General features: G+C 50.2%; 3 protein-coding genes across 10 annotated transcripts in view; 2 read left to right on the top strand and 1 right to left on the bottom strand.

Annotated features, from left to right (window-relative positions):
* Positions 1 to 17,159, top strand: part of PPM1L (protein phosphatase, Mg2+/Mn2+ dependent 1L) — a 62,629-nt gene extending 45,470 nt beyond the window's left edge. Inside the window, exons 2-4 of the mRNA XM_009089407.4 lie at positions 5,892 to 6,066; positions 9,937 to 10,098; positions 11,360 to 17,159. Coding sequence (XP_009087655.2) covers positions 5,892 to 6,066; positions 9,937 to 10,098; positions 11,360 to 11,709 — 687 coding nt within the window. The 3' untranslated portion in view covers positions 11,710 to 17,159. The remainder of the gene's footprint in view (positions 1 to 5,891; positions 6,067 to 9,936; positions 10,099 to 11,359) is intronic.
* On the bottom strand, positions 16,704 to 24,025 carry B3GALNT1 (beta-1,3-N-acetylgalactosaminyltransferase 1 (globoside blood group)). Of its 8 annotated transcripts, none has more exons than XM_030227102.2 (2): positions 22,996 to 24,025; positions 16,704 to 19,074 (listed from the first exon to the last, which is right to left on the bottom strand). In XM_030227102.2, the coding sequence occupies exons 1-2, from the start codon at positions 23,201 to 23,203 to the stop codon at positions 18,029 to 18,031; spliced, it is 1,254 nt and encodes a 417-aa protein (XP_030082962.2). In that variant the 5' UTR covers positions 23,204 to 24,025; the 3' UTR covers positions 16,704 to 18,028. The 8 variants fall into 8 exon arrangements, with proteins under 8 accessions (XP_030082962.2, XP_050834030.1, XP_030082963.2 ...); XM_050978073.1 differs by lacking the exon at positions 22,996 to 24,025 and adding an exon at positions 20,583 to 22,955; XM_030227103.2 differs by lacking the exon at positions 22,996 to 24,025 and adding an exon at positions 21,933 to 22,955.
* Positions 24,026 to 25,268: 1,243 nt separating this feature from the next.
* Positions 25,269 to 26,703, top strand: ARL14 (ADP ribosylation factor like GTPase 14). The gene has a single exon (XM_009089405.4). The coding sequence runs from the start codon at positions 25,703 to 25,705 to the stop codon at positions 26,282 to 26,284; it is 582 nt and encodes a 193-aa protein (XP_009087653.1). The 5' UTR covers positions 25,269 to 25,702; the 3' UTR covers positions 26,285 to 26,703.
* Positions 26,704 to 27,123: the final 420 nt, after the last annotated feature.

Genomic DNA, 27,123 nt, shown 5'->3' with positions numbered 1-27,123 from the left:
AAACCCTCAGAGACTCTCTGGATTTTCAGGTTCAGGTATCACAGGCAGGGTTTTCCATGGACAATTCCCCAGTGCCCTTCCCCATCCATCATTATTCCCCCTCTGTTTACCCACCTCAGCATTCCAGGAGCCTTCTTAAGCTCCAAGTTGTGCCACAGTCCCGTGTTTCAGCTCCTTATCACCCACATGATCCCAAAAATCTCTTTTCCTGGCAGCCTGCTGTTCCAGGAGAGCACCCAGAACTTTGCTTTATTCTGGATTAGTTTTACAGGGACCAGCAATGTGGCTTGTCCAAGAGTTTTGGGATTCCATGGATCACACCTGTGTCCCTGCAGTGCCACCCTGGCCCTGCTGGGCACAGGGAGAACAGGGATTTGTCATTTTTCCATCCCAGACCTTGCTGGGTTCCTTGCTCCTGGTTCAGCTTTCCTGGCTGTTCCCGGGGTCAGCACAGTGGGTTTTTCAAAGCCAGGGGAGGGCAGGAGCTCAGAAAATCACCATCATTACACTGGGGCAGAGCTCAGTGGGTCTGCACTGGTTCCCCTGGAGTTTTAATTCCCGAAGGAAAAGGGGATTGCGCTTTTCCCTGTTAACCCTTTGTGTGCAGGGCGTGGAAGGGACAGGGCCCAGCCCCAGGGCTGTCTCCATTCCCAGCTCCCTCTGGAAGAGCTGCTGGGATGAGCCCTGAGGTTCCCCAGCTCCTCTTCCTCACCCCAGAAGGTTTGGTCTCAGCTCATCTCCTTCTCCTCCCAGCTCTGGCTGGAACAAAACCAGAGCTTTGATTTCTTAATCGAGAGCTTTTGAAGGTCAGACTTAACCAAAGCCTAAGGGTTGTTCCCAGCCCTGGATTTATCTGGTGCAGGAAAAGCCTTAAAGGGACAACACCTCCTGCTCCAGGAGCTCTCCTGCTTCCTCAGGGCACTGCTGCCTTTTTGGGGAAGGCAAAATGACAATATTTTATACCCTGACACTCTGCTGGTGCTTGGCAGTTCTGTGTGTGTGCTCCTGCTGAGCTTGGATGGAATCTCAGCAGAATTCCACTCCCAGGGGCTCCCAGGAGGAGGGGGACACAGCTTTGTGACAGCACTGCTGACCTTCTCAGCTGCTGAAAACTGATTTTTTTTTCATTTATTTTTTGGTCTCCTGTGTAACCCACCCAGACTGAATCTTCCCAGTTCTTGGTTTCTGCTCGGCACAAAGGGAAGTCTCTAAATCAGGAGGGAGAATTTAGGCTAAAATAAAATATTCCCTGAGTGCTGGGAGGGAGAGAACAATGGCACAGAAAGATGAATGCTTCTTGCTCTTTAATTGAGTCTAATAGGCTATAAATACATTTTTTTCCCTCAACTCCAGGAGCAGAATGAAAGGCTTCTGGTAAAACTGGTTTTTCACTCTAAAAACCCTCTGCTCTCTGGAAGAGTTTCTGCACAGAGGCACCTGTGGAAATCCCCTGGAGTAGTTAAAAGGCATTTTAATTCCTAATGGAAGCTTTCAGTTCAGGGGCTGTGCTGATGCAGGGGTGCAGAGCTGCAAATGTCATTTCAGGTTGAGTCATTTTGCAAACCTCCTTTTCTATTTTTTTAATTTTTTTTTTTATTTTTTACCTTCGGTGTGGAACTTGATGAGCTCAGTGAAATCCAAAATGCAGCATTTTGCTGGATCAAAAGAGGCTTGGAAAATGAGCAGTTCAGCCCCTCTGTAAATCCAGGGGGTTTATGGCACTCTGACCATTATTTTTGGGGTTATTGCTCTTCCTCTGCCTTCTGCCTGTTAATGGCAATATAAAAAATGTTCCCTTTTGCTTAGATTGGATTACAGGGACATAAAAAAATGTTTCAGGTAATCCTGCTTGGGTGAAATGCTCCTGGCTGGCCTTCAAATGCAAAATTTAGGAAATAAATTGTAATTTGGGGCCTGGGTTTTTCTGCACTGTTACCTGGTAATGGCCAAGTCTTTTCAGGCATTTTAAAACCTTTTTATTTTTTTTAACAGACCTTCATTTCATGTTCAGAACTTCATTTCTCATCTCTGCTAATAGTTCACCCAATTAGCATCAAAATCAGGTGAAATCCTGACATCCCTATTTTTTAAATTTTCCTTAGCACTTCAATCCCACCTGTTTTGCTTTGTGCCATTAACCCCACGGTGCCCTTTGGTAAATTCAGATATTGTCAGGCACTGATGTCCTCTCCTGGAGGCTGTGGGTCAGATTTTCTGTGCCTGAGCATCTCCCATTTTTGGGGACCCATCCCCTCAGAGCAGCTCCAGCTCCCAGGCTGCTCAGGGCCTCATTCCCACTTCCATCTCCCCACTAATCCTCATTTTTCTCCCAGAAGAGGCAATGATTGACTCTCTAATTAACATGCAGGGGCAATTTAGATGCTGATGCTTTTCTTTGTGCTGCAGGAATAATTCCTTTGCTCTCGTTATTCCTGATATTTTTATTTTTTGGGGGGGTGTGTGTGTGGTTGTCAGAGCAAATATTCAGGGTGGGGTTTGATATTTCCATGTCAAATGTGGGAAATTTGGTGACTCCGCAGCCTCTCGGGGCACCCTGTTTGAGCAGAAAAAAGAAAGTTTTTATTGAAGTTTCAGTGGGATTTCCTGCATTTCAGTCTGTGCCCGTTCAGGATGAACAGAAATTGTTGGCTTGGAAACTTGTCCTGTGACTTCTCCAATCTTTGCTGGAATTATTGATAAATAATGGATAAATCCAGAGGAATCGCACTCATTTGCTGGGGGGGGCACCTGCAAATAACTTGGAATTCATAAATCCAAGCACAATTCCAAATATTTCATAAATCCAAGCACGATTCCAAATATTTCATAAATCCAAGAACAATTCCAAATATTTCATAAATTCAAGCACAATTCCAAATATTTCATAAATCCAAGCACAATTCTAAATATTTAATAAATCCAAGCACAATTCCAAATATTTCATAAATCCAAGCACAATTCCAAATATTTCATAAATCCAAGCACGATTCCAAATATTTCATAAATTCAAGCACAATTCCAAATATTAATTCGCCATTCAATATTCATAATCCAAGCACAATTCTAAATATTTAATAAATCCAAGCACAATTCCAAATATTTCATAAACCAAGCATGATTCCAAATATTTCATAAATCCAAGCACGATTCCAAATATTTCATAAATTCAAGCACAATTCCAAATATTTCATAAATTCAAGCACAATTCTAAATATTTAATAAATCCAAGCATGATTCTAACTATTTAATAAATCCAAGCATGATTCCAAATATTTAATAAATCCAAGCACGATTCTAATATTGCACAGGGTGGTCTAAAGGAAAATAGAGGGAAAATTAAGGAAAATTAGGAAAAGTAGAATTTAGGAAAATGAAACACAAATTCCTGAGTTTGAGGTAAAATAATCCATGTACAACGCACCTTCTGGCCTTCCTGGGGGAAGAACAGCTCTTCAGATGTAATGTTGATTATTAATTAATTAATAATTAATTGAATGCCCCGTGCTGGTGTGGGCAGCTGCTTTGGTTTTCCAGGGGGAATCCCTGGTGCCTCTCGGGATCAGCCTGGAGCTGGAGCCCAGGGCTGTCCTGGGAGTGCACTTGGATCCCTGCTTGGCTTTGGAAAGGGAAATGTGACCCCAGGAGGAGCCTGGAGCGGGGCAGGGGGGCTTTGGTCACTGCTCAGCCCCAGCCCCGGGATCAGCAGCATTCCCAAGGCTCTGCCCCTTCCAGAGGCATTTATCACAGTTTGTTTGGGTGCTTCCGTTGCCAGAAACGGCTTAAAAATAAAACAGCTGTAATACAGGAATAAAACAACTTTATTACCATTTATTTTATTTTTTAAATTATTTATTTATTTTTATTTTCTCTTTTTTTTTTCTCCAAAAATCTGTAGCACGGAGCCCTTGCTGCCGTGGGAGAGAGGGAAAGGGAAAAAAATCCCAAATTAAAGCAGTGCCAGCAGAAGGGAATTCCCATTCCCTGTGCCAGGGGGGGATCCAGAGGGGTGGGATCAGGAGCAGCCTGGGCTGGGACCCTGCGGCTGCTCCCGGGGGCTCGCAGGGGTTACTCTGGGGTTACTCCGAGGTTACTCAGGGGGTTACTCCAAGGTTATTCCGAGGTTGCTCTGAGGTTAATCAGGGGTTACTCTGAGGTCACTCCAAGGTTACTCTGGGGGTTACTCTGAGGTCACTCCAAGGTTACTCTGGGGGTCACTCCGAGGTTACTCTGAGGTCACTCGAGGTTACTACTTCTGGGGGTTACTCTGAGGTCACTCCGAGGTTACTCTGGGGGTTACTCTGAGGTCACTCCGAGGTTACTCTGGGGGTCACTCCGAGGTTACTCTGAGGTTACTCCGAGGTTACTCCGAGGTTATTCCGAGGTCACTCTGAGGTTACTCCGAGGTTACTCTGGGGGTTACTCCAAGGTCACTCTGAGGTTACTCTGGGGATCACTCCGAGGTTACTCCGAGGTCACTCTGAGGTTCACTCGGGGGTCACTCTGAGGTTACTCCGAGGTTACTCTGAGGTCACTCTGAGGTTACTCCGAGGTCACTCTGGGGGTTACTCGGGGGTCACTCTGAGGTTACTCCGAGGTTACTCTGAGGTCACTCTGAGGTTACTCCGAGGTTACTCTGGGGGTCACTCTGAGGTTACTCCGAGGTTACACCGGCTTTACTCCAGCCCAGCCCAGCCGTGCCCCCGGTGTGGCTCCCTCTGCCGGGCACTAAAGGGATTTCTCTGGGGCGGGGGGTGCGCCCAGGGCAGGGGGAGGGACTCCTCTCTCTGCTTTAAATGTAAAATTAAACACATTAAATTTGGTTCTGCTCTGCCACTGCTGCTTTGACATTTACAATACAAATTTAGGATCAAAATTCAGAACGGACACGTTTAATTTTGATTCCACTTTGCCAACTGGTGCTTAAAAATTCAGAATACAAATTTAGAATAAAAATTTAGAATAAACACATTGAATTCGATTTTGCTTTACCAATTTGTGCTTTAAAATTTAGAATAAAAATTTAGAATAAACACATTAAATTTGATTCCGCTTTGCCTCTTGCTGATTTAAAATCTAAAACACATTGAATTTGATTCCGCTTGGCCAATTGGTGCTTAAAAATTTAGAATAAAAAAATTCAGAACAAAGGCATTAAATTGGATTCCACTTTGCCAATTGGCGCTTAAAAATTCAGAATAAAAATTTAGAATAAAAATTCACAATGAACACATTAAATGTGATTCCACTCTGCCACTTCGTCCTTTAAATTCAGAATAATCGCATTAAATTTGATTCCACATTAAATTTGATTCCACTTTCCCAATTGGTGTTTAAAAATTTAGACTAAAAATTTAGAATAAAAAATCAGAATAAACACATTGAATTTGATTCCACTTTCCCGATTGGTGCTTAAAAATTCAGAATAAAAATTTAGAATAAAAATTCACAATGAACACATTAAATGTGATTCCACTCTGCCGCTTTGTGCTTTCAGCTTCAGAATAAAAAATTCAGAACAAAGGCATTGAGTTGGATTCCACTTTGCCAGTTGGCGCTTAGAAATCCAGAATAAAAAATTCAGAATAAACACAATTGATTGGATTCCACTTTGCCAGTTGGTGCTTAGAAATTTAGAATAAAAAATTCAGAATAAACACAATTGATTGGATTCCACTTTGCCAGTTGGTGCTTAGAAATCCAGAATAAAAAATTCAGAATAAACACAATTGATTGGATTCCCCTTTCCCGCTATCAAATTCCACTGGAATCCCTGAGCTGTGCAGTGGCTGCCCCCTGCCCTGGGCCATGGCAGAGCCGTGGGGGCTCCCTGGTGCCAGGAGGGAGCTGTTAATTGCAGCTGCCAATTAACGGCGCTGTTAATTGCTGCGCAGTCGGCGGCGGAGTACGCGAAGGCGCGGCTGCCCGAGGTGCTGAAGCAGCACCTGCAGGACTACGAGCGGGACAAGGAGAACAGCGTGCTGTCCTACCAGAGCATCCTGGAGCAGCAGATCCTCTCCATCGACAGGGAGATGCTGGAGAAGCTCACCGTCTCCTACGATGAGGCAGGTATGGCTGCTGCTCACAATTCGCATCCTTCTGCCCCAAAAATCACTCCTTTCCCCAAACCCCTTCAACTTCTCTCCTTGGTTTTGAGAAATGTTTGTTCCTCCTCAAGTGGTTCCTTATAATTCTCATTTTTCTGCCCCAAAAATCACTCTTTTCCCCAAACCCCTTCAGCTTCTCTCCTTGGTTTTGAGAAATGTTTGTTCTTCCTCAAGTGCTTCCTCACAATTCTCATTTTTCTGCCCCAAAAATCACTCTTTTCCCCAAACCCCTTCAGCTTCTCTCCTTGGTTTTGGGAAATGTTTGTTCCTCCTCAAGTGGCTCCTCATGATTCTCATTTTTCTGCCCCAAAAATGGCTCGTTTTCAGTCCTTCTCCAAGCCCCTTCAACTTCTGTCCTTGTTTTGTGAAATGTTTGTTCCTCCTCAAGTGCTTCCTCACAATTCTCATCCTTCTGCCCCAAAAATCACTCCTTTCCCCAAACCCCTTCAGCTTCTCTCCTTAGTTTTGGGAAATGTTTGTTCCTTCTCAAGTGGTTCCTTAGAATTCTTATTTTTCTGCCCCCAAAATGGCTCGTTTTCAGTCCTTCCCCAAACCCCCTTAACCTCTGTCCTTGTTTTGTGAAATGTTTGTTCTTCCTCAAGTGGCTCCTCATGATTCTCATTTTTCTGCCCCAAAAATCACTCCTTTCCCCAAACCCCTTCAACTTTTCTCCTTGTTTTTATGAAATGTGTGCTCCTCTTGAAGTGGTTCCTTACAGTTCTCATTTTTCTGCCCCAAAAATGGCTCGTTTTCAGTCCTTCCCCAAACCCCTTTAACCTCTGTCCTTGTTTTCGTGAAATGTTTGTCCCTCCTCAAGTGCTTCCTCAGAATTCTCATTTTTCTGCCCCAAAAATGGCTCGTTTCCCCAAACACCTTGTGCAGGTTGAATTTTTGTCCTTGTTTTCGTGAAATGTTTGTCCCTCCTCAAGTGCTTCCTCAGAATTCTCATTTTTCTGCCCCAAAAAATTGTTCATTTTCAGTCTTTCAGCCTTTCCCTTGTTTTTTTTGTAAAATGTTTGTTCCTCCTCAAGTGCCTCCTCAGAATTCCCATTTTTCTGTGCAAAAATTGCTCATTTTCAGTCCTTCCCCAAACCCCCTGAACTTTTGTCCTCGTTTTTGTGACGTTTGTCCCTCCTGAAACGATTCCAATTCTCCTTTTCCTGCCCCAGAAATTGTTCCTGTTCATCCCTTCCCCCAACCCCTTGTGCAGGTTCAGCTTTTCCCCCCATTTTTCTCAGCTCTTCTCCTCCTTTTTGAGCACTGTTTGTTTTTCCTGTCCCAGGCTGGCTGGGAATGTCCCCCTGGGTGCTGGCACCCCCAGGAGCTGAGGGGACACCTCTGCCACCTCCCTGCTCACTGATCTCCTGCATTTTGCTCTTTTCCCCTCCCCAAATTCCCAATTTTTGGCCTTTCCCAAAGCTGATTTTAACCCTTTCCCCAGGCTGGGCAGCCAAACCCAGGCAGTTTTGGGGCTGTTTGAGCAGGGAGCTCCCAGATTGCAGATCTGATACTTTTTCTAGCATGTTCTTTCCAAGCAGTCAGAAATGCCTTTCAGCCTTTAAACCCTTTTGCAGAGCACACCTCACACCAGGAGCTTGGCTCCTCAAAGGCCACCCGAGGTCAGATGAGGGTGCAGAATATTTCTTTCATGCCCATGGCTTGCTTTTAATGATACATAAAAAACAGGCTTCAAATTTTGTTGCTTTCTGTCACCTCTGTTGATCTTTTCGCACACAGAATTTCCCAAAATATTGTAATTTTTTTTCCCCCTTTCAGTTTGGTCTCTCCAGCTCCTCTCCACTTATTTTCATTTAAGGGAGTTTGTTAGGCAGGAGAAAATGCAGGGAAAATTTCTGATTCATGTCAGAAGGAAAAAGAAAGCTTTTTCCTTTATGGAAATCTCAGTGTTTGTGTGGCAAAAACAAAGATGAAAACCGCTTGAAACAAATATTTGGGGATTTATCTCACCCAGCAAAAATCAGGAGGAAATGAGAAGCTCTGTAATAACTGATTCAGGAAACTCCCAGCAGCCCAGCTGTAAAACTCCAGCTCCAGCAGAGATGGAGACTCAGCAGAGGAGCCCCTCACCCTCCCACTGTGCCCCTCGTTTGTGAGAGGGGCAGAAATGGCTCTGCCTGCCCTTGGAACCAGAGCTGACACTGAGCAGGGCACAGAAAATGGGCACTGAAATGGAATTGCAGCAGCTGCTGGGGATCCTGGCTGCTCCAGCCCTTGCTGGTGACAATTTCCCCTTTTTTGCCTTTTTTTTTTTTCCCAGCTGAATCAACTGAGTGAGGAGCTCGAGCTGCTGCTGGGGCATGAAGAGGGAAGGAAACAATCCTTCCAAATTGGCCAGGTCGAAGTGATGGAGGTGGAAGGGGAGGAGATGGAATTTTGTGTGGCAGGGAGGGAGCACCCAGAGCCATCCCAGAGCCCTGCCAGGCTTTCATCTCCCCAAAAATGATGAGCAGGTGGAATTCCAGCCAGGGGAGCTGCCAGAGGAGGTGTTGGGGGGCTCCCACACTGACTGTGGGGACAGGGAAGCACTTCCACAGCTTTCCCAGCCCTTCCCATCCCCCTTGGAAGGAGCACTGGGCACCCCCAGGCAAATCCTTTCTCCCCAGGGATGTTTCCCAGAGCGGGTCGAGTTCAGCTCTGTCCATTTGCCAGGAGAGAGCTGAAATGCTCTGGGTTTGGCACAATTTTGGGTGTTAATTTGGCCTTGCTGGCAGCATCCTGTGTTAATTAAGGCAGCCTTGATGGGCTCCACATCCCAGTGTGGATCTTTCTCTCTTTTTGGGAATCTTTCCCTTCAGGAAATCGATCCATCAGAGCTACACATAAAATGAGTTTGTCTGGGAATAGCCAAGTGCTGGCAAGATTTTTTTGGTGAGGTTTGAGGAAGGAAGCTTTAAAAAGTGAAAGGAGGCCAAAAGTGACAGATGGGGACAAATCCTCTCCTAATCTGTAAATCCTTTAGTTTAGAAAGTGGCATTCTTGACTAGCTGAGGCTGAGGTAATTTTGTGCAAGAATATTTGCTCCCAACAAAGCTTTGCTGGCTCTTAATCCCATTCCTTTGATTTACAGCATCCCTAAACATCCGAGGGAGGTGGTCAGTGCCTGATCTGTGGCAAATCTGGGCTGTTTAAAGGCATTTTAGCATTTAATCCCAATGTTCCAGGGAATTCCAGCCTGCTGGGAGCTTCTGGAGGTGGATTTGTCCTGTGGGAAATGGTTTTTTTTTCTTTAATGGATGGCCCTTCTTCCCCAGAAGTCCTGAAAAAAATTGAGTTTCATTACTGCACACAAAAAAAGAGATGGAATTCATTTTTCCCTGCTGTCAAACAGCCCTGGAGATATTGATATTTAGGGATTGCATCCAGAGCCAGGAACCAGCCCCAGAATGGGTTTTTTTTAGCTGATGTTTGCTGGTTTTGGGTGAGGGGGCAGGAAGGGGAAGATGGGAACTGGAAAGGAGATGGGAAGTGGGAAATGGGAAATGGGAAATGGGAAATAATGGGAAATATTCCTCCCACTTTAAGGTGGGCTCAGTGCTCAGAACTAGAAAGGAGATGGGAAATGGGAAATGGGAAATGGGAAATGGGAAATGGGAAATACTCCTCCCACTTTAGGGTGGGCTCAGTGCTCGGGGGGTCCCAGCTGGGACTCCCCACTCTTGGAAGTCCTTCCCAGCTCAACCCTCCTGGCATTCCGTGACAGGAGCAGCCCTTTCCTGCTGCTCAGGAATGCCCATTCCATGACAGAACCAGGATTTTCCTGCCATCTGAAAGCAGCCCCTGTGGCTCTCTGCCTCCCCCCGGTGTTCTGCAGGCACCACGTGTCTGATCGCCCTCCTGTCCGACAAGGAGCTGACCGTGGCCAACGTGGGCGACTCCCGGGGCGTGCTCTGTGACAAGGATGGCAATGCCATCCCCCTGTCCCACGACCACAAGCCCTACCAGCTGAAGGAGAGGAAGAGGATTAAGAGAGCTGGTGAGTTGTTGGAAGGTTCAGCTGTTACGTGTCACTAAAAGTGACATTCCCCCTGGGAGAGGGTGGGAAGCGCCCAGCTGAGGCACCAGCAGATCAGATCTCCTATTCTCCACCCAGAATTCCACTGGGATGTCCCAGGGCAGAGGTGGCAGCAGATCAAATTGCAGTTCATTGTCCCAGCCCAGCTTTAGCCCAGGCACTCCCACCCTGCTTGTTTTTCTCTCTCCAGCCCACGGGGTTTGTGCTCCTGGGCTGAGATTTGGCTCATTTGTCCTTGGTGCCCAGCTGGAGCAGGAATTGTTTTGTCTCCCTGCTCTGGGCACAGAGCTCACCAACACTTAACATGAAGCTCAGATCTGCACAATAAAGCAGCACAGAATGTGAAAAATATAAATGCTAAAAGCTGAGGCTTCACCTCCCACATTCTGAGCTCTGTAACCCCTGAGCATGAACCTTTGGGGGGTCTGGCAGGAACCAGAGAGCTCCTTGGGTGTTCCAGAGAGCTCCTTGGATGTTGCAAAGAGCTGCCTGGACATTCCAAAGAACTCCTTGGATGTTCCAAAGAAAGAGCAGCCTGGATGTTCCAGAGAGCTCCTTGGGTGTTCCAGAGAGCTCCTTGGATGTTCCAAAGAAAGAACAGCCTGGATGTTCCAGAGAGCTGGATATTCCAAAGAGCTCCTTGTTTGGATATTCCAGAGAGCAGCCTGGATGTTCCAGAGAGCTCCTTGGGTGTTGCAAAGAGCTGCCTGGACATTCCAAAGAGCTCCTTGGATGTTCCAGAGAAAGAGCAGCCTGGATGTTCCAGAGAGCTCCTTGGGCATTCCAGAGAGCAGCTTGGGTGTTCCAAAGAGCTGGATATTCCAAAGAGCTCCTTGTTTGGATATTCCAGAGAGCAGTTTGGATGTTCCAGAGAGCTGGATATTCCAGAGAGCTCTTTGGATGTTCCAGAGAGCAGTTTGGATGTTCCAGAGAGCTGGATATTCCAAAGAGCTCCTTGTTTGGATATTCCAGAGAGCAGTTTGGATGTTCCAGAGAGCTCCTTGGGTGTTCTAGAGAAAGAGCAGCCTGGATGTTCCAGAGAGCTCCTTGTTTGGATATTCCAGAGAGCAGCCTGGATGTTCCAGAGAGCTGGATATTCCAAAGAGCTCCTTGTTTGGATGTTCCAGAGAGCAGCCTGGATGTTCCAGAGAGCTGGATATTCCAAAGAGCTCCTTGTTTGGATGTTCCAGAGAGCTGCTCTCAGCGCTGTGTCTCCCCCCAGGTGGGTTCATCAGCTTCAACGGCTCGTGGCGCGTGCAGGGCATCCTGGCCATGTCGCGCTCGCTGGGCGATTACCCCCTGAAGAACCTGAACGTGGTGATCCCCGACCCCGACATCCTGAGCTTTGACCTGGACAAACTGCAGCCAGAGTTCATGATCCTGGCCTCGGACGGGCTGTGGGACGCCTTCAGCAACGAGGAGGCCGTGCGGTTCATCAAGGAGCGCCTGGACGAGCCGCACTTCGGCGCCAAGAGCATCGTGCTGCAGTCCTTCTACAGAGGCTGCCCCGACAACATCACGGTCATGGTGGTGAAGTTCAGGAATAGCAGCAAAGCAGAGGAGCAGCAGTGAGGAGCCCCCGGGCCCGCTCAGGACTCAGAACAGTTTGTCCGTGGTAGGAAGCTCCAGGAACGCCGTGCGGGCTCTCCCGCGGCCGCGGATCTCTCTGGGCTCTGCTCGTGGCTTGGCAAAAGGAGCAATACAACAAATAAATCCGTGCTGAGCCACCACAAGAATCCAGTTTGTCCCCTGTCCCTGCCCTGTGCCCTCGCTGCACCCTAGAACCGACTGGAACCTCCCACTTCTCACTTTTCTTTAGGAATCCCGTGTGGGGTTTTGGGTTGATTCCTCCCCCGGTGGCTCAGGGGCACGGCAGGGGCAGGGCAGTGCTGCTGCTTCTCCCTCCTGGGTGTCCCTGCTCAGGAGCTGCTCTCCTGTTCCTCGTCTCTGCACCCTGCAGTGCCAGGGGTGGGTGGGAGAAGGGTTTGTGATGTGAAGGAGGAAGAGGAGCCAACGCTCAGCCTGCTCCGCTGCTGGCTCTCGCTTTGTTCAGCCTCCCCCCGAAACAAACCCTGCCAAGCATGTGAGTAGGTAGAGCTCCTGAATTACCACGTTTATTCAGGCTGTGCATTGCTCTAGGACAGCTCTTCTAGGCCATAGTGTATCCAAACCAACTGATGGTGAACTTCAGCAAAGCCCTGGGAGCTCTGAACCTCCTGGATGGGAGCAGAGCTCAGCTGTGTCAGCAGAGTGTCCGTCCCTCGCCGAGAATCACCCCGACCTTACTTCTGTGGCATGGACTTGGAAAGGGATATGAGAGAAATTGGATTTCACTGGTGACTGTCGGGAACCTCAGCCAAGCAGGGCGTTCCTCAGAGCTACCTAGCTGGAAGCCAAGCCTGTGGAAGACTTCCTTGTACCACTGCAGATGGATTTGTGGTGTTAATCCCAGGGCAGACCCCTCTGAACGGGCTTTTGGGATGACATGCAAATGCCAGGCAGCATCAATGCACTGTAGAGATGAAAGGTTGTGTTAAATCTAGATTTTAAAAGTATCTTTAGATCTAACTTTCAGTATTTAATTGTATTTTGGGATCTGTGACTGCTGTAAGTTGGAACGAGGACAATTTGGGTTTGCTGCACCTCTGGTGCCAGCTGTGTCATGGCAGGGGGACAGGGCAGGCAGGATTTTGGATGGCTCCTTGATCCTTATCCTGCCTTACAGAAGTCCTTGGGATCTCCCCAGAACGTGGTCCTGGACAATCTGCTCAAATCTTCAGGGTGATGGAGGCTGCCTGTGTTTGGGTGTGGAGCTGGGTCAGGGATGTGATGGATTCCCTGGCCCTGCCTGTTCCTTGGGAAAGGCCAGTATTCCTCATTTCCCAGCTGCTGGCCCCCCAGCTCACCTGCAGCGGTCTGGGGTGGGGCTGAGCTGTGCTGGGGAGGTGCTCAGGGGGTCGGAGTCCCTCAAGGCAAAAATCAAAGAGCACAAACTTCTGCTCGAGAAGGAATCCCCATCTTTGTCTGGTTTTGTCCCTAGGTCACCTCTCCCCCAACAAACTTCCCTCCTTTAATTTGTTCAGGGATCCTCTCAGCCCTTGATTGGCTCTGGTGGTATTTCCAAGATGTTTCTGGAGCCCTGTGCTGATGCTGAACCCCGGGGAGAGCCCCTGAGAAGTGTCCAGCAGGCAGCAGCCTGCCCTGCTCCTCTCCCAGGGGATGGGAGCTCCCTGCCCTTTCCATCCCTGGTGCAGCTGAGCAGGAATTGCAATAATTGCTGCAGCGGTTGCAGTGTGCCCGGGCAGTGAGGGCAGAGCCCTGGGTGGTGATGATTCCATGGGAATGCTGGGTCTGGCCTGGGATGGCACAGGGCAGTGGGGCAGCAGCTCCAGGCAGAGCTCAGTGAGTGGAGTTTGCCTTCCCTGTCCCCTTCCCTGTCCCCTTTTGTGCCTTCCCTGTGGAGGGCACAGCTGCCCTGGGGAAGGAGGAATTGCAGCCAGCAGCTCTGAAGGAGAGGGATGTGTGTGAGCAGAGAGATCCCCACTGACCCATCCCAGGCACTGCAGGAGCTGGAATGCTGGCCATGCCCAGGAAAACAGCACAGATCCAGCTGGGGTGGGATCCCTGGCTGCAGGGAGCATTCCTGAGGGATCCATGAGCTCTGAGCACAGCCCTGGACTGCCAGGAGCAGGAGCTGGCAGGGGTGGCAGCCAGGAGGGAGCCACTCCTCGGGATTCAGGCCAACACAGCAGGGCAGGAGTGCTTTGCAGGTTTGCCTGGATCCTTCCAGGATCATTCCCTGTCCCTCAGGCAGCTCCCAGCCAGCCCTGTGCCAGCCTCCCAGGTGGCTGCAGCTGCAGCAGGAGCTGGCTCAGCACCTTCAGCTTCCTCCCCCGTCCCTGGCAGAGTCCTGGCCAGAGCCATCCATGCCAACCATCTCTGCTCAGCCCGGGGGTTTTTGCTCTGCTTGCTTTGAAAAAGGAGCTTCAGCTGCTTCAGGTTGGAAGAGGAAGGATCAGTGGAGGTGAGAGGCTTTGTGTGGTCTCCCACACCCACGTGCAGTGCCTACCTGTGCTCCCAGCTGGGAGATTTGGAAGCTTTCCCTCCAAATGGGAGCATTTCCAGCTTCCCAGTGGTGCTGATTTGTGCCAAACTCTGTGGTGACCCAGCTGGGAGCTGGCAGGATGAACTCCTTGGACCCATTGCAAATGCAGCCTGACCAGGGCAGGGCTCTCCTGCTGCCTTAACACTCCATCCTCCATCTGGGAAGGTGCTGTGGCCAGGAATCTCCTGCCTTCCTGCTGCTCTCCTCCCAAAGCCTGGCAGCTGCCTGGGCACAGCTTTGGTGGCTCCATCCCCTTGGGGACAGCTGGAGCCTCAGGGCACAGGGAGGGCTGCAAAGAGCATCTTCAGATGGCCTGAGGTGACAAAGGGACCTTGAGCCAGGAGGCTGAGCCAGTGCTGGGAATTGGGCTGCTCCCAAATGGGGCTGCTCCCAAACTGGGCTGTTCCCAAATGGGGCTGCTCCCAAATGGGGCTGCTCCCAAATGGGGCTGCTCCCAAATGGGGCTGTTCCCAAACTGGGCTGTTGCAGGGATAGCCCAGCTCCCAGTGCTGGGGATTTGGGCTGTCCCCAGGGACATCCCAGTGCTTGGGAACTGGGTTCTTCCTAAACTGGGCTGTCCCCAGGGATGTCCCAGCTCCCAGTGCTCAGGAACTGGGCTGTTCCCAAATTCATCTGGTCCCAGGGATGTCCTGGGACTGTTCCCCAGCTCCCAGTGCTGGGAATTGGGCTGCTCCCAGGGATGTTCCAGTGCTGGGAATTTGAGTTGTTCCCAGGGATGTCCCAGAGCTCAGGAATTGGGCTGTTCCCAGGGACATTCCAGCTCCCAGTGCTGGGGAATTGGGCTGTTCCAGGGACATCCCAGCACTCTGGAACTGGGCAGTTCCCAAACTGGGCTGTCCCCAGGGGTGTCCCTTCTCCCTCCCCTGGGATGCTCTGCTGGTTCCCTCAGCCTGCAGCACAGATTGCTCTGGAGTTTACCCATCCCTCGGATCCTTCCTGGAATTCCTGGCCGGGCTGGAATGTCCCAGCCTGTCCCCAGCTTGGTGGCACCGTGGCTCCTTCTGCTGGCCTGAGACATTCCCACAAGCCCCACAGCAGCCCCTGGGATAAAGGATTTCAGCTCCCACTGCTGCTGCTGTTGCAGGGTTAAACCATTTCCAGAGGGGAAATTAAAGATATTGTGAAGATTTTGGAATCCAGGAGTCACCATTAAAGCACTGCATCAGCCTGGCTGCAGAAACACCAATGCCACAGCCTCAAAAAAAAAAAACAAACAAAAAGGGAATTTTGTGTCTCAGGATAGAGGACAGCCCTGCTTTAAATGATTTGGATTTGTTGCTAATGTAGCTGATACTTGTTTTACACAGAGAAGCTTTCAGTCAGTGGTTCTATCCCAGAAAAAACACCTCACCAGCCTTTCACCCCCAAAGCAGGATCGTAGGCCTCTGAACAAAATTCCAGGGAGGATGTTCTGCTGGAATTTGGCCCCTGCAGAGCCCAGAGCTGCAGCCCTGGTGCCCAATAATTTCATAAATGGCCTTTCTGAAACTCCCAGAGAAAAAGATCTGTACAGACAATTCGTCAGGAGCTGAAGTTTTGTTGCTTTTGTTTTTCCAGTGCTGACTGGACAAGGCTTAGGGGAGCCAGTGGATAAATTTGGATTTTCCTGAGGCAACTTAAAATTGTTTTTAGTACAATATTCTAAGCAGATGCAATAAAATCTGGCCCTTCCCTACTTCAATGCCCAGATTATTTCATGCTTTTGAGGTTTTTCACCTTTTGCCGGGCTGCTCACACTAAAAACTTCCCTAAAATGGCTTTGAGCAGAAACAGGAGCTCAGTTAGGAATTTTACAGCCTTTTAAGCAATAATAAAGTCAGAATCAAATACAAGCCAGACTTGGAAATGAGGTTTTTTTTAGGAAAACCAGGAGCAGGATGGATGTTTGTCCAATGCTGCTGGCGCTGTAAATGACAATTAACTTCAGGTGGCACAAAGAGATCACTGTGTATAAACCCAAGCCTTGGAACCTGTGAGCAGCGTCAGCATTTGGGGCACAAAAACCCCAAATTCCTGCAGGTGACAGGAGAATTCCTGGCCATCTTCACCTCCCCAGGACTCTCATTCCTCCCTCACCAGGAGCACTCTCTGCTTCACCCGTTTTCTGAAGGCAGCAGAGTCATCATTACATTTTTATTTTGGAGAAAGCAATACAAGCTGTGCTGTAGTATCAGTGTTCTTGTGGTAAATAATTTATTCCTAAGCTTTTCACATGGCAGCCTTGGAGGATGGAGGGGTTTGGGGTTTGAGATGTGCAAACAATCCCAGAACAAGGCAGTTCTCCCAGTACCTGCTCAGAGAACAATCAAATCCCAGCTCCTAAACCCACAGCACAGCTGGAATTCTGGAATTTCACCTGGATCTAGGAATACAAGAGCATCATTCCCTCAGTTATGCAATACTGTATTTCCCCTAAAAAAAAAAAAAAAAAAAAAAAAAAGAAAATTAAATAGCCTTTATTTTTTAAAAGCTTTAACCTTTTCTCCATCAGAACACCGAAATCCTTGTCTGGAGAGTGTTGTGCCCAAGACTTTTTCATCCCTATAAAACCACAAGCCCATCCTGCCATCCCAGCCCAGCGCCAGGCTGTGGAGCAGAGCCAAAGGCAGCAGTGTCCCCTGGCTGCTGGGGGCACTGGTGACCCCTGAGCCTGCAGCTCCAAGCTCTGCCAGGGCTGTGGGCACAGCCCCGAGCTCTGCCAGGGCCGTGGGGTGGTGCCAGCCCCAGGGGAGGCCCTGGAGCGTGGCCAGGACGTCTCCGCAGTCCCTCCCCCGTGTAGTGGATGTGTCCAGGTTAATTCTGTTCATGCAATTGCAAATTCTGTATCGTTGTCCATTAGAAGTGTAAACTACTGAAAACTGGGCCTTGCTGATATGAATAAAGTGATTAAAAAATGGTCTTTACACACAGGGAGGTCTTCTTTAGAGTAGCAATGGGGGGATTTCTTCCATTTTTGCATTTTCAAACTGGAACCAAAAAACTCATTTAGAAATAGGCATAAATCACAACAAAAGTGGTTTTTCATCTTCCCTACAGGGTTCCTGGGTTGCATTTCACACACACACACACACACACACACAGAGGGGTGGGGGGATTGATGATCCTGGTGGTTCTGGAATGTCCAAATTGATCGTGAGCTCCACTCCATCTCCCTGGTCTGGGGACACCAGCAGAGACACCCAAGTCATTCCATTTCATGTGCACACACAAAGTGCATCACATTTCCAGCATTTCTCACCAGCTCCTGCAGATCCCTCGGGATCCCCAGGCTGGGAACGCTCCTGGGAGTGTTGTGAGGTGACACATTTAAATAACAAGGTGTAACAGTCTCAGGAGGCTTACACAGAAAACAGGTTGGGGTGGGTTGGGTTTAATTCCGTGCTGGGCAGAGAACAAATAAAGGAGAGTGGCAATAAAGCAATAAAACCAATCCAGGCAGGAATTCAGGAAGCATCCTCCAATCTGCTCTCTTGGCAGGAACAACTTCCCTTGATGGCATTTCCTTGATGGAATTCCAGAAGATTCAGGGGGAAATCCCAGGGCTGCTCAGAGCACATGGAAAGGCAGCAGAGGCAGATGGGACAGAGCATTCCAAGGCACCCTCTGGGTGTGGGATACACACCTGGAAAAGGCTTTGTGAATCCCTGGTTTTGCTGAAAAGCACTGGAATGCCCTAGAGGAACGCTGCCCCAGCAGTCAGAGTCATCTCTGGAGCACTCTGTGGTCACTCTTACAGCAAACTGAAGTTTCTAAAGAAATCCACAATCAAAGGCAAGTTTTTGAAGTGTTGGATGACAAATCCTGCCAAAACTGGATCAGCTCACTTGATGTAAGGCCATGAACTGCAATCAAACGTCTGTACTTACAGATATCAAAGTTGATTTTATAGAGAAAGAATTGTTCTGCATCTCGTGGAAGAGTGATGTTGACTTTGAGTATATTTAAGCAAATTCCCACATAAACATCCTCAAATTTCAGAGGTTTGACGTGGCCCATCAGCTCGTACGTCCTCAGGGCCAGTTTTCCATCCAGGATGTATCCCAGGCCGCTGCAGTAGGGAGGATAGAGCTTGAAGGGATATTCCTGGTAGGAGATGAACCTTTTCCTGTCGAAGCCTCTGTAGGCGAAGTTGTCGATGAGGGGGTACCCGGTGAAAACGTTCTCCGAGGAGTTCAGCTGCAGCAGGAGCCTCACCAGGTTGGGCACGTTGATGAAGACATCGGTGTCGGTCTTCATGAGGAACCTGGCGCTGGAACAGAACTCGGAGAACCACTGGAAGGCCATGATGGTCTTCAGGGTGAGGTTGTCATAAGTGTCCACAAAGTCCTGGCGGATGATGTCCCCGTAGAGGATGCTCTCGTCCTCCACCGCCAGCGCCGCCGCCCTGTCCTCCCTCTGCGTGTCCTGCCCCAGCAGGAACAGCGTCAGGATGTGCTGGCCCCACCAGGAGTCCCGGGAGCCCCACGTGATCCTGATGGCTTGCCTGGCTTTCACGTCCCTGGGGCTGGAAGCCACCAGGATGACCAGGAAGGGGCGGAGGTCGGCGCACGTGTGGCGCTCGCGCAGCGTGAACGGGCGCGGCTGCCGGTACACGGGCTCGTACTCGTAGAAGTACAGAGGGTTCATGGTGTCCAGGCCAGCCCTGGAGGAGAAGGTTATGTACCACATGGTGATCAGGGAAAACACCAGCAGCAACAGGAAAATCCATTTCAAAGGTCTCATGCACAAGGTGCTGATCGGGACTGGGATCATGGTCGGGATCTGCTGGTGCCACTCAGATCTGTCCCGTAAGCCCTGGAGCATCTCCCTTGCTGAAGAAGAAAGGGGAAAGTGGCATTCAGAGTGCTGTTAGTCAAATATTCCCTTCTCCTTGTGCTAGCTGAAGTGCCAGCTGGCATTGTGCTGTGGTACCAGCCAATGCAAGCATTCCTGATCCAGCTGTCAGGGCCCTGATCCCAGGGATGGCAGCAGGACACGGAGCCCCTGCCCAGCGGGGTTTGCAGAGCAGGGCACGGAGCCCCTGCCCAGCAGGGTTTGCTGAGCAGGGCACGGAGCTCCTGCTCAGGAGGGTTTGCAGAGCAGGGCACGGAGCTCCTGCTCAGGAGGGTTTGCAGAGCAGGGCACAGAGCCCCTGCCCAGCAGGGTTTGCAGAGCAGGGCACGGAGCCCCTGCCCAGCAGGGTTTGCAGAGCAGGGCACGGAGCCCCTGCCCAGCAGGGTTTGCAGAGCAGGGCACGGAGCTCCTGCCCAGCAGGGTTTGCAGAGCAGGGCACGGAGCCCCTGCCCAGCAGGGTTTGCTGAGCAGGGCACGGAGCTCCTGCCCAGGAGGGTTTCCAGAGCAGGGCATGGAGCCCCTGCCCAGCAGGGTTTGCTGAGCAGGGCATGGAGCTCCTGCCCAGCAGGGTTTGATGAGCAGGGCACGGAGCTCCTGCCCAGCAGGGTTTGCAGAGCAGGGCACGGAGCCCCTGCCCAGGAGGGTTTGCTGAGCAGGGCAAGGAGCTCCTGCCCAGGAGGGTTTGCAGAGCAGGGCACAGAGCTCCTGCCCAGCAGGGTTTGCAGAGCAGGGCATGGAGCTCCTGCCCAGCAGGGTTTGCAGAGCAGGGCACGGAGCCCCTGCCCAGGAGGGTTTGCTGAGCAGGGCAAGGAGCTCCTGCCCAGGAGGGTTTGCAGAGCAGGGCATGGAGCCCCTGCCCAGGAGGGTTTGCAGAGCAGGGCACAGAGCTCCTGCCCAGCAGGGTTTGATGAGCAGGGCACGGAGCTCCTGCCCAGCAGGGTTTGCAGAGCAGGGCACGGAGCCCCTGCCCAGGAGGGTTTGCAGAGCAGGACACGGAGCCCCTGCCCAGCAGGGTTTGCTGAGCAGGGCACGGAGCCCCTGCCCAGGAGGGTTTGCAGAGCAGGGCACAGAGCCCCTGCCCAGGAGGGTTTGTAGAGCAGGGCACGGAGCTCCTGCCCAGGAGGGTTTGCAGAGAAGGGCACAGAGCCCCTGCCCAGGAGGGTTTGTAGAGCAGGGCACGGAGCTCCTGCCCAGGAGGGTTTGCAGAGCAGGGCATGGAGCTCCTGCCCAGCAGGGTTTGCTGAGCAGGGCACAGAGCCCCTGCCCAGGAGGGTTTGCTGAGCAGGGCATGGAGCCCCTGCCCAGGAGGGTTTGCAGAGCAGGGCACAGAGCCCCTGCCCAGCAGGGTTTGCTGAGCAGGGCACAGAGCCCCTGCCCAGGAGGGTTTGTAGAGCAGGGCACGGAGCCCCTGCCCAGGAGGGTTTGCTGAGCAGGGCTTGCACTGAAAGCTCGTGGTTTCCACCCTGCAGATTCCCCCTGCACAGACCTGATCTCCAGCCAGGATCCAGGGATCTCAGCACCACCGCTGCCTCTGACCCGACTCCAGCTCAAGGACACAACACCGTGTGCAAAACCCAACAAACACTCAGGAAATGGATGCTCAGAGCCTCAGAATTTTGGTTTTTCTGTTCGAGACAGGAAACCTGACTGATCTGCAGCACGTGGGCAAGAAAGCAGAACTATGAGCAAGTGCTTCACTTTCATTCAAGGCCTGAGCAGTTTCGGGTTCTGAGGGGGAGGGGGAAGGTAAAATTCAACTTCCTTAAATCAAGAGAAGTACTAAAGCTGGTTTTGACCAAAATCATGACTGTTTTTACCATTAGCCAGATAATTTTTGGATTTGAGGCACGCAAATCCACAGCAGGTCCTTCCAAACCCCTGTGGAATCCGTGCTGAAGCTGCTGCTCCAATGTCAGGATTAGAGATTCCAATGGATAAATCTTCACGAAATTCAGTTTAAAACCAAACCCCCAGGCCTGCACCCTCATGTAGTTTTATTTCCTTAAAACTACACGTGCTCTATCATCTATTTTAGACATCTTTAAGCCAAAATAACTCCAGTGCCCAACTGTGGGAATTCCAAACGGTTTCTGATGTTTGCAGTGATAATATTTATCCTGCACGAGCACACACAAAGACACAGTCAGGATGATGGAAGGTTTGATTTCACAGCACAATTAATTACTCTTTATCTTCAAAAATATCACCGCAGGCCTCATAAATGTTTTAGATTTGACAAATAAATCCAACCCCCAGAACAGCACTGTGGAGTCCAGGGGAATTTGATTTTCCAGAGCCCACCTGCCTCGTGTTTCTGTGTAGGATCTGATTTAAACTAATCATCCTTTAAAGGAAGCATTTGGAGAACATTCCACTAACAACGGCCTTAAAAAGGATTAAAGCAATTTTAAATAAAGCATTTAAATAGAAGAACTTCAGACTGATTCCTCTCCAAATCAGTAATTAACTGATAGGAATCTTCTTTTTTATGCATCAACCTTTCAGTGGACAGTAGGAGAATACATACTGGAAGAAAATAACCTAGGTTATGTATCAGTGCTTATTATTTGATTTTAGATCAGTAACATTTATTTTGATGATAAACTTTAAAGCTTATCAGTGAAAACTGATCCGTTTGATCAGTTCTTGGCTGCATCATAGAAAAAATATTATAAATAGTTTGATTTTTATAGGAAGAAAAGCCTGGTTTTGTGACACTCTGAACAACAAAATTGGAGGCAAATCCTGATCTGCTACATAAGGAAAAATCTGGGAGAGTAAACATCAATTCAGGTCCTTCAGGAAACCTCAGCCACACAGGGAAATAAATCCCCACCTTCTCCTATTTCAAGTGCTCGTAGCAAAGTGAGGGAGTTGAGTCAGCAAGGTCTGAGCACTTCTGCTCAGTCACGGTGCAGGTCCTGCCCTTCCAGCTCCTCCTCCACTTCCAGACTTTGTGCTGGCACTTTTTCCCCTCCACAGCTCCTTCCAGGGCATTACTCTCATTTTCTTCCAAGCTGAGATTGTGCCAAAAGATAAAACCGGTGACTTTTGAAAAAAACGTGATGCAACACAAGGCTCAGAACGCTCCACGGGGATTTAGCTCCATCTCCACCCAGGTAGGGGATTGTGCAATGTGGACGTGCTTGGGCAGGAAAAAGGTGGGCAATTCTCACATTCATTAAAGGTTACTAATTATAATAACCAATAGTCCAATAGGATGGTTTTAAAATACCATAATAATAGGTGTATATAGGAAAATAAATCCTTTTTAAAGCTACCAGCAGAAATAATTGGAAAATATATTATTTAAAGCTGGCTTTAAGGCTGGCTTGGACGCAGGCGGGACAATGGGAGGTGTCCCTGCACAGGGCAGGAGGTGAACGAGAGAATGATTGAAGTCCTTCCAGCCCAAACCAGCCACCGATTCTACGTTCTTCAACTTAAAACCAATCGAAACTAGAAGCAATTTCGCAAGACCCCGTGCTGCGATGCTCTAATGTACCAAACCTTCACGATTTTTATTTTTAAAGATAAAAAAACCTTTAAAAGAGCTTTACCAGCGCCTCTCTGTCGCTCGTTGCTGCCCAGTCCAGCGCTGCTCCGCGTCCCAGTCACCTTGCGGAGCGCGGGGAGGTGCGTGCCGGGCAGAGGGGATGGCAGCGGGGCTGTGCCGCCCTCTGCCGAGCCCAGACACCCGTTCCAGCCCTTTGCTGGGTTTTTTCATCCCGGCCGGCAGCGCCGCGCCGCTCGGCGCTCGCTCGCTCTGCGCGCTTCCCCCGCACGCATCCCACTCCACCCTGGGCTGCCCGAGGGCCTCGTCCCCGCTCTCCATCCCCATCCCATCCCATTCCCCATCCCATCCCATCCCATCCCATTCCCCATCCCATCCCCGTTACCGTGTCCCGCTCGGGGCGCTCCGGGCCGGGCACGGCGGCCGCAGCGGGAAGGAGCCGCCTCCTCTTCCGCCTCCCCGAGCGATGCCCGCTCCTCCGCCTTCCCCGGCAGCCGCCAAGGCCGGGCAGACACAGCGGAGCTGCCTCCCTTCGTGGCCCGGCCGCTGGAAGTGCCCCCAGTGAGGATCCGCTGCCGAATTAGTGCATCCATCGCGCCTCGTCACCTCGTGGAGCGCTGGGATAGCCTGCCGGGACAGGCTGGGTTCACCTTCAGCTGTTCGGTTTACGAAAGGGTTACAGGGCAGAGCTGGAGCTCAGATTAGTCAGGGCTCAGTCAGCTGCCCCGCGTTTCTGGCTCTGGTTCTGCAGGGGGACTGGAAGGCAAGCTGGGCACAGAGGAGCTGGCCGCAGCCGGGCAGGGCCAGCCCAGCCTTGGGCACAGCAAAGGCGGAGCAGGTTCCGTCCGCTCCGGTCAGACCGGCGGCAGGAGGGCTCTGAACTGCGCTCTGACCGCGGGGAATCCCTCCTGGGAGCGGCTCTGGCTCCGGGCTCTGGCACGGAGGGAAACCTGCAGAGCCCCACACGAATCACCTCGTAAAAAGTCAGGCTGTGCTGGATCCCTGCTTTGAAGTGACGGCTGATGGAGGAAATAACAGCAGTTGTCATCAACACCCAGTGCAGGTGGAGCGCACAGAGCAGAGAACTGTGAGTGATCTTCAAATCACAGCTGGGGACAGACCATCCATCCCTGCCTTGCTCAAGATATCCATACTTCATGGGAATCTCATCAGGGAATTCTGGTCCATTTGACATGGTAACCCTGTGTTCTGCAGTTTGCTGCCTCCCCATCTTTCAATTCATTCGTGTCCATCCATTTGTAAAGAAATGCAAACACTTTCCTCCCTGGTTTGATACATCCTGACCTGCTCCTGAAAACCCCTCCACATAATCCAGCTGTGCTATTAACTATGAAAAACGTGCAGCAGGGAGTGTGTCACTGTCATCTCTCATTGCCCCCAATTACTCCTGGTCTAACCCTTTTAGCCTCAAGAGAAACCAGATTATAACTTGTCTGTCAGGGCTGAGGTGGATTTTACGCAAGCAATGTGGTAATTATCGAAATGATTGCTCTATCAGTCAGCAGCTTGTTACAAGACCTTTACACCTTTTTGCTGATTCTGGACTTTCTGAAGCAAAGAGGAATGGTTTCCTGGGTGTAAGGGCAACTCCTGCAGCACTCAGGATGTGTCAGAGCAGCCCAACGTGCATCCACTATCAGGAAAATGAACAGTCAATAGGAACTCATTAATGGCTGACTACATTGTCTATCTCCTCTTGCTTTTTCTGCTACTTGGAGTGGTGGCCAAAAAAATGATCAAGACTTGGTTATTTCCTCGCTTCTTGACATTTTCCTGAAGGAAATCTTCACTGGGCAAGCATGGAGTAGATGAAATGAAGGTAACAGGAATTTTTAATGCGAGGCTGCAGGATCTCAGGGATGACCAGACCACAAGCTCTGGGTTTAGGCTCTAACTTGTGGGGTGCAGTTAAACTCATTCACCAACAACGCAAACAAACTCCCTGAGCTTACAGCCCTGGCAGGAGGAGTCACTGAGGCAGCTGCTTAGAGCAGAGCCCAGTTTTAGTGGAGTTCTCTTGGGGTTTCATTGAGTCCATGGGCTGGAACTCGCATTTGAGACCACCTAAGATCAGTTTGTGGGAGATGAGATGCACAGGTAAATCAGCTCCAGCTCATTTTGTTCCTTGCTAAGTATGGACAAATCTTAAATCTTAAATCTCCCCTCCTCACTGCGTATGTTCATATCTAGATGCCTTGTGCAGGCTGCCCTGGAGCAGGGGCTGGGCAGAGTCCCAGAATAAAGCAGGGATTGATTCCAAGGATCTCCTCCATGGACCCACCTTGGGCAGCACCAGAGCCCAGCCAGGGCTGCCCCCAAGATGACCCAAAATGGCCCCAAAATGCACCAGCGCTCCCGGGGTCTCTCCCTGGGATCAGCTCTGCTCCATTCCCACCTTGCAGTTCATTGTCCCAGCCCAGCTTTAGCCCAGGCACTCCCACCCTGCTTGTTTTTCTCTCTCCAGCCCACGGGGTTTGTGCTCCTGGCCTGAGATTTGGCTCATTTGTCCTTGGTGCCCAGCTGGAGCAGGAATTGTTTTGTCTCCCTGCTCTGGGCACAGAGCTCACCAACACTTAACATGAAGCTCAGAACTGCACACTAAAGCAGCACAGAATCTGAATATAAAATACCAGAATATAAAAGCTAAAGCTTAAGGCATCAATCTCATTTTTCCCCCTGATGGCCGTGGATGCTCAGGGGGATTCTCTGGGAGCCAGGACCTGGCTGTGCTCAGGGAATCCATGGATCAGGCTGCAGGTGCTGGGAACGTGGCTGTTCAAACAAGCTGGCAGCCCGTAACCTTTGTGCCTGTGCCAGTGGGGCCGTGGTTACTCATCCCAGTCCCACCCACAGGCTTGGCACGGAGCTCCGTGCCTCCCGAAGCCTCGTGGCTCCTTATCACCTCGATAAAAGCAGCGTGTGTTTGTGCACAGCTCCGGCTGCTCCCAGCTCACAGCTGCCTCTTCTCCCTCTCTGCTTGTGCCTCACCTCAGGAGAGGGACAGGCAGCCACCCAAAGTGGCCCCAGGGAAGAGGGGGAATATCCCTGGAACTGAGAACTCCCTGGGATAAATGGGCCTGCAGAACGCCAAGCCCTCGAGGAAGGGGGCCAACATCCTGATGCTGGGGCTGGACTCGGCGGGGAAATCCACGCTGCTCTACAAGCTCAGGTATAAAGATGCTTTTATAACAATGCCAACGATTGGCTTCAACGTGGATATGATGGAAGCAAGGAAGGATTTCACGCTGACGTTTTGGGATGTTGGAGGACAGAAGAAGATGAGAGAGCTCTGGAGCAATTTCCTGGAAGACGCCGGCGGGCTGCTGTACGTGGTGGACAGCTCTGACAAGCGGCGCCTGGAGGAGTCCAGGAGGGAATTTGAGCTCCTTTTAAAGAATGAATCCATAAAAAACGTCCCGGTGGTCGTGCTGGCCAACAAGCAGGATTTGCCTGGAGCCCTGAACGCCGAGGAGATCACCAGGAAGCTGAAGATGAAGAAGTACTGCAGTGACAGGAACTGGTACGTGCAGCCCTGCTGTGCCATCACGGGAGAGGGGCTGGCAGAAGCTCTCCAGACGGTGACCACGTTTGCCAGGCAGTACAAGAAGTCAAAGGAGACTTTCATCACCCTGAAGGAGCTCAACTCCTTTTAAGGATTTCTACCATCCACTCCTGGTGACTCTTAACATACTGCATTGGACAGATTAAATCTGGAAATACTGGATTCTGAGGAACTTTTATACATAAATATTTATAAAGGACTTTGACAATATGAAATTCTACTGTTGTACCTGCAGATACTTGATATACCTGATGGGATATCTCATACCTGAGATAGGACTCTGTAGCATTTTATTATTATTTTTTTTTTTACTTGGGGTTATTCAAGTTGAATGATGAGAAAGGGGCAGTCGAGCCCATGGAAATAAAATAGGTGAGCAGTGTTTAATTGGCTTAAGTCAAATGAAGATTCAGTTTTTTTCAAGATGTAAACCAGCCAAGTCATTTGGTCAGCAGTGATCAAATGCTGTTTTGTAATAAATGGAATGGATGTGTTTCTTACTTGCAAATAGAGTGGGGTGAGAGCTGCAGCTCCAGTTATGTCCAAGAGAATTTGGCTGTTTCTGCATTCTAGAAACAATTCCTGCAGAGAGGTGGTGCCAAGCAGGACGAGCTCCTCACCCAGCCCTGGGCAGAGCCTGGCTCCAGCGCTGTCCCCAAGGTGCAGCTGTGACCTCCCATTGTCCCAGAGCCCCACGTGCTGCTCCCCTTGTTCCTGCACTGCTGCACTGCCCTCCTGACAGGAGATCAGCCAGGGAAGAGCTGAGTCCCCTTGGTTTTGTGGTGACCTCCCAGTCCTGGCCTCTGGAAAAGCCATGGCAGGGGTCCTCTTGTAGGGCTCTCATTTTTTGTTTCAGGATTACACCAAGGAAGCAGCTGGGAAGTAGGAAGTTTACATTTCATTCTTACTAATGAACAGACAGGAATGTCA

The sequence above is a fragment of the Serinus canaria genome, chromosome 9 (assembly GCF_022539315.1).
Source record: "Serinus canaria isolate serCan28SL12 chromosome 9, serCan2020, whole genome shotgun sequence".
NCBI lineage: Eukaryota > Metazoa > Chordata > Aves > Passeriformes > Fringillidae > Serinus > Serinus canaria.
Note: the sequence above shows the minus strand (reverse complement) of the source record. Positions and strands in the feature narration are given on the sequence as shown.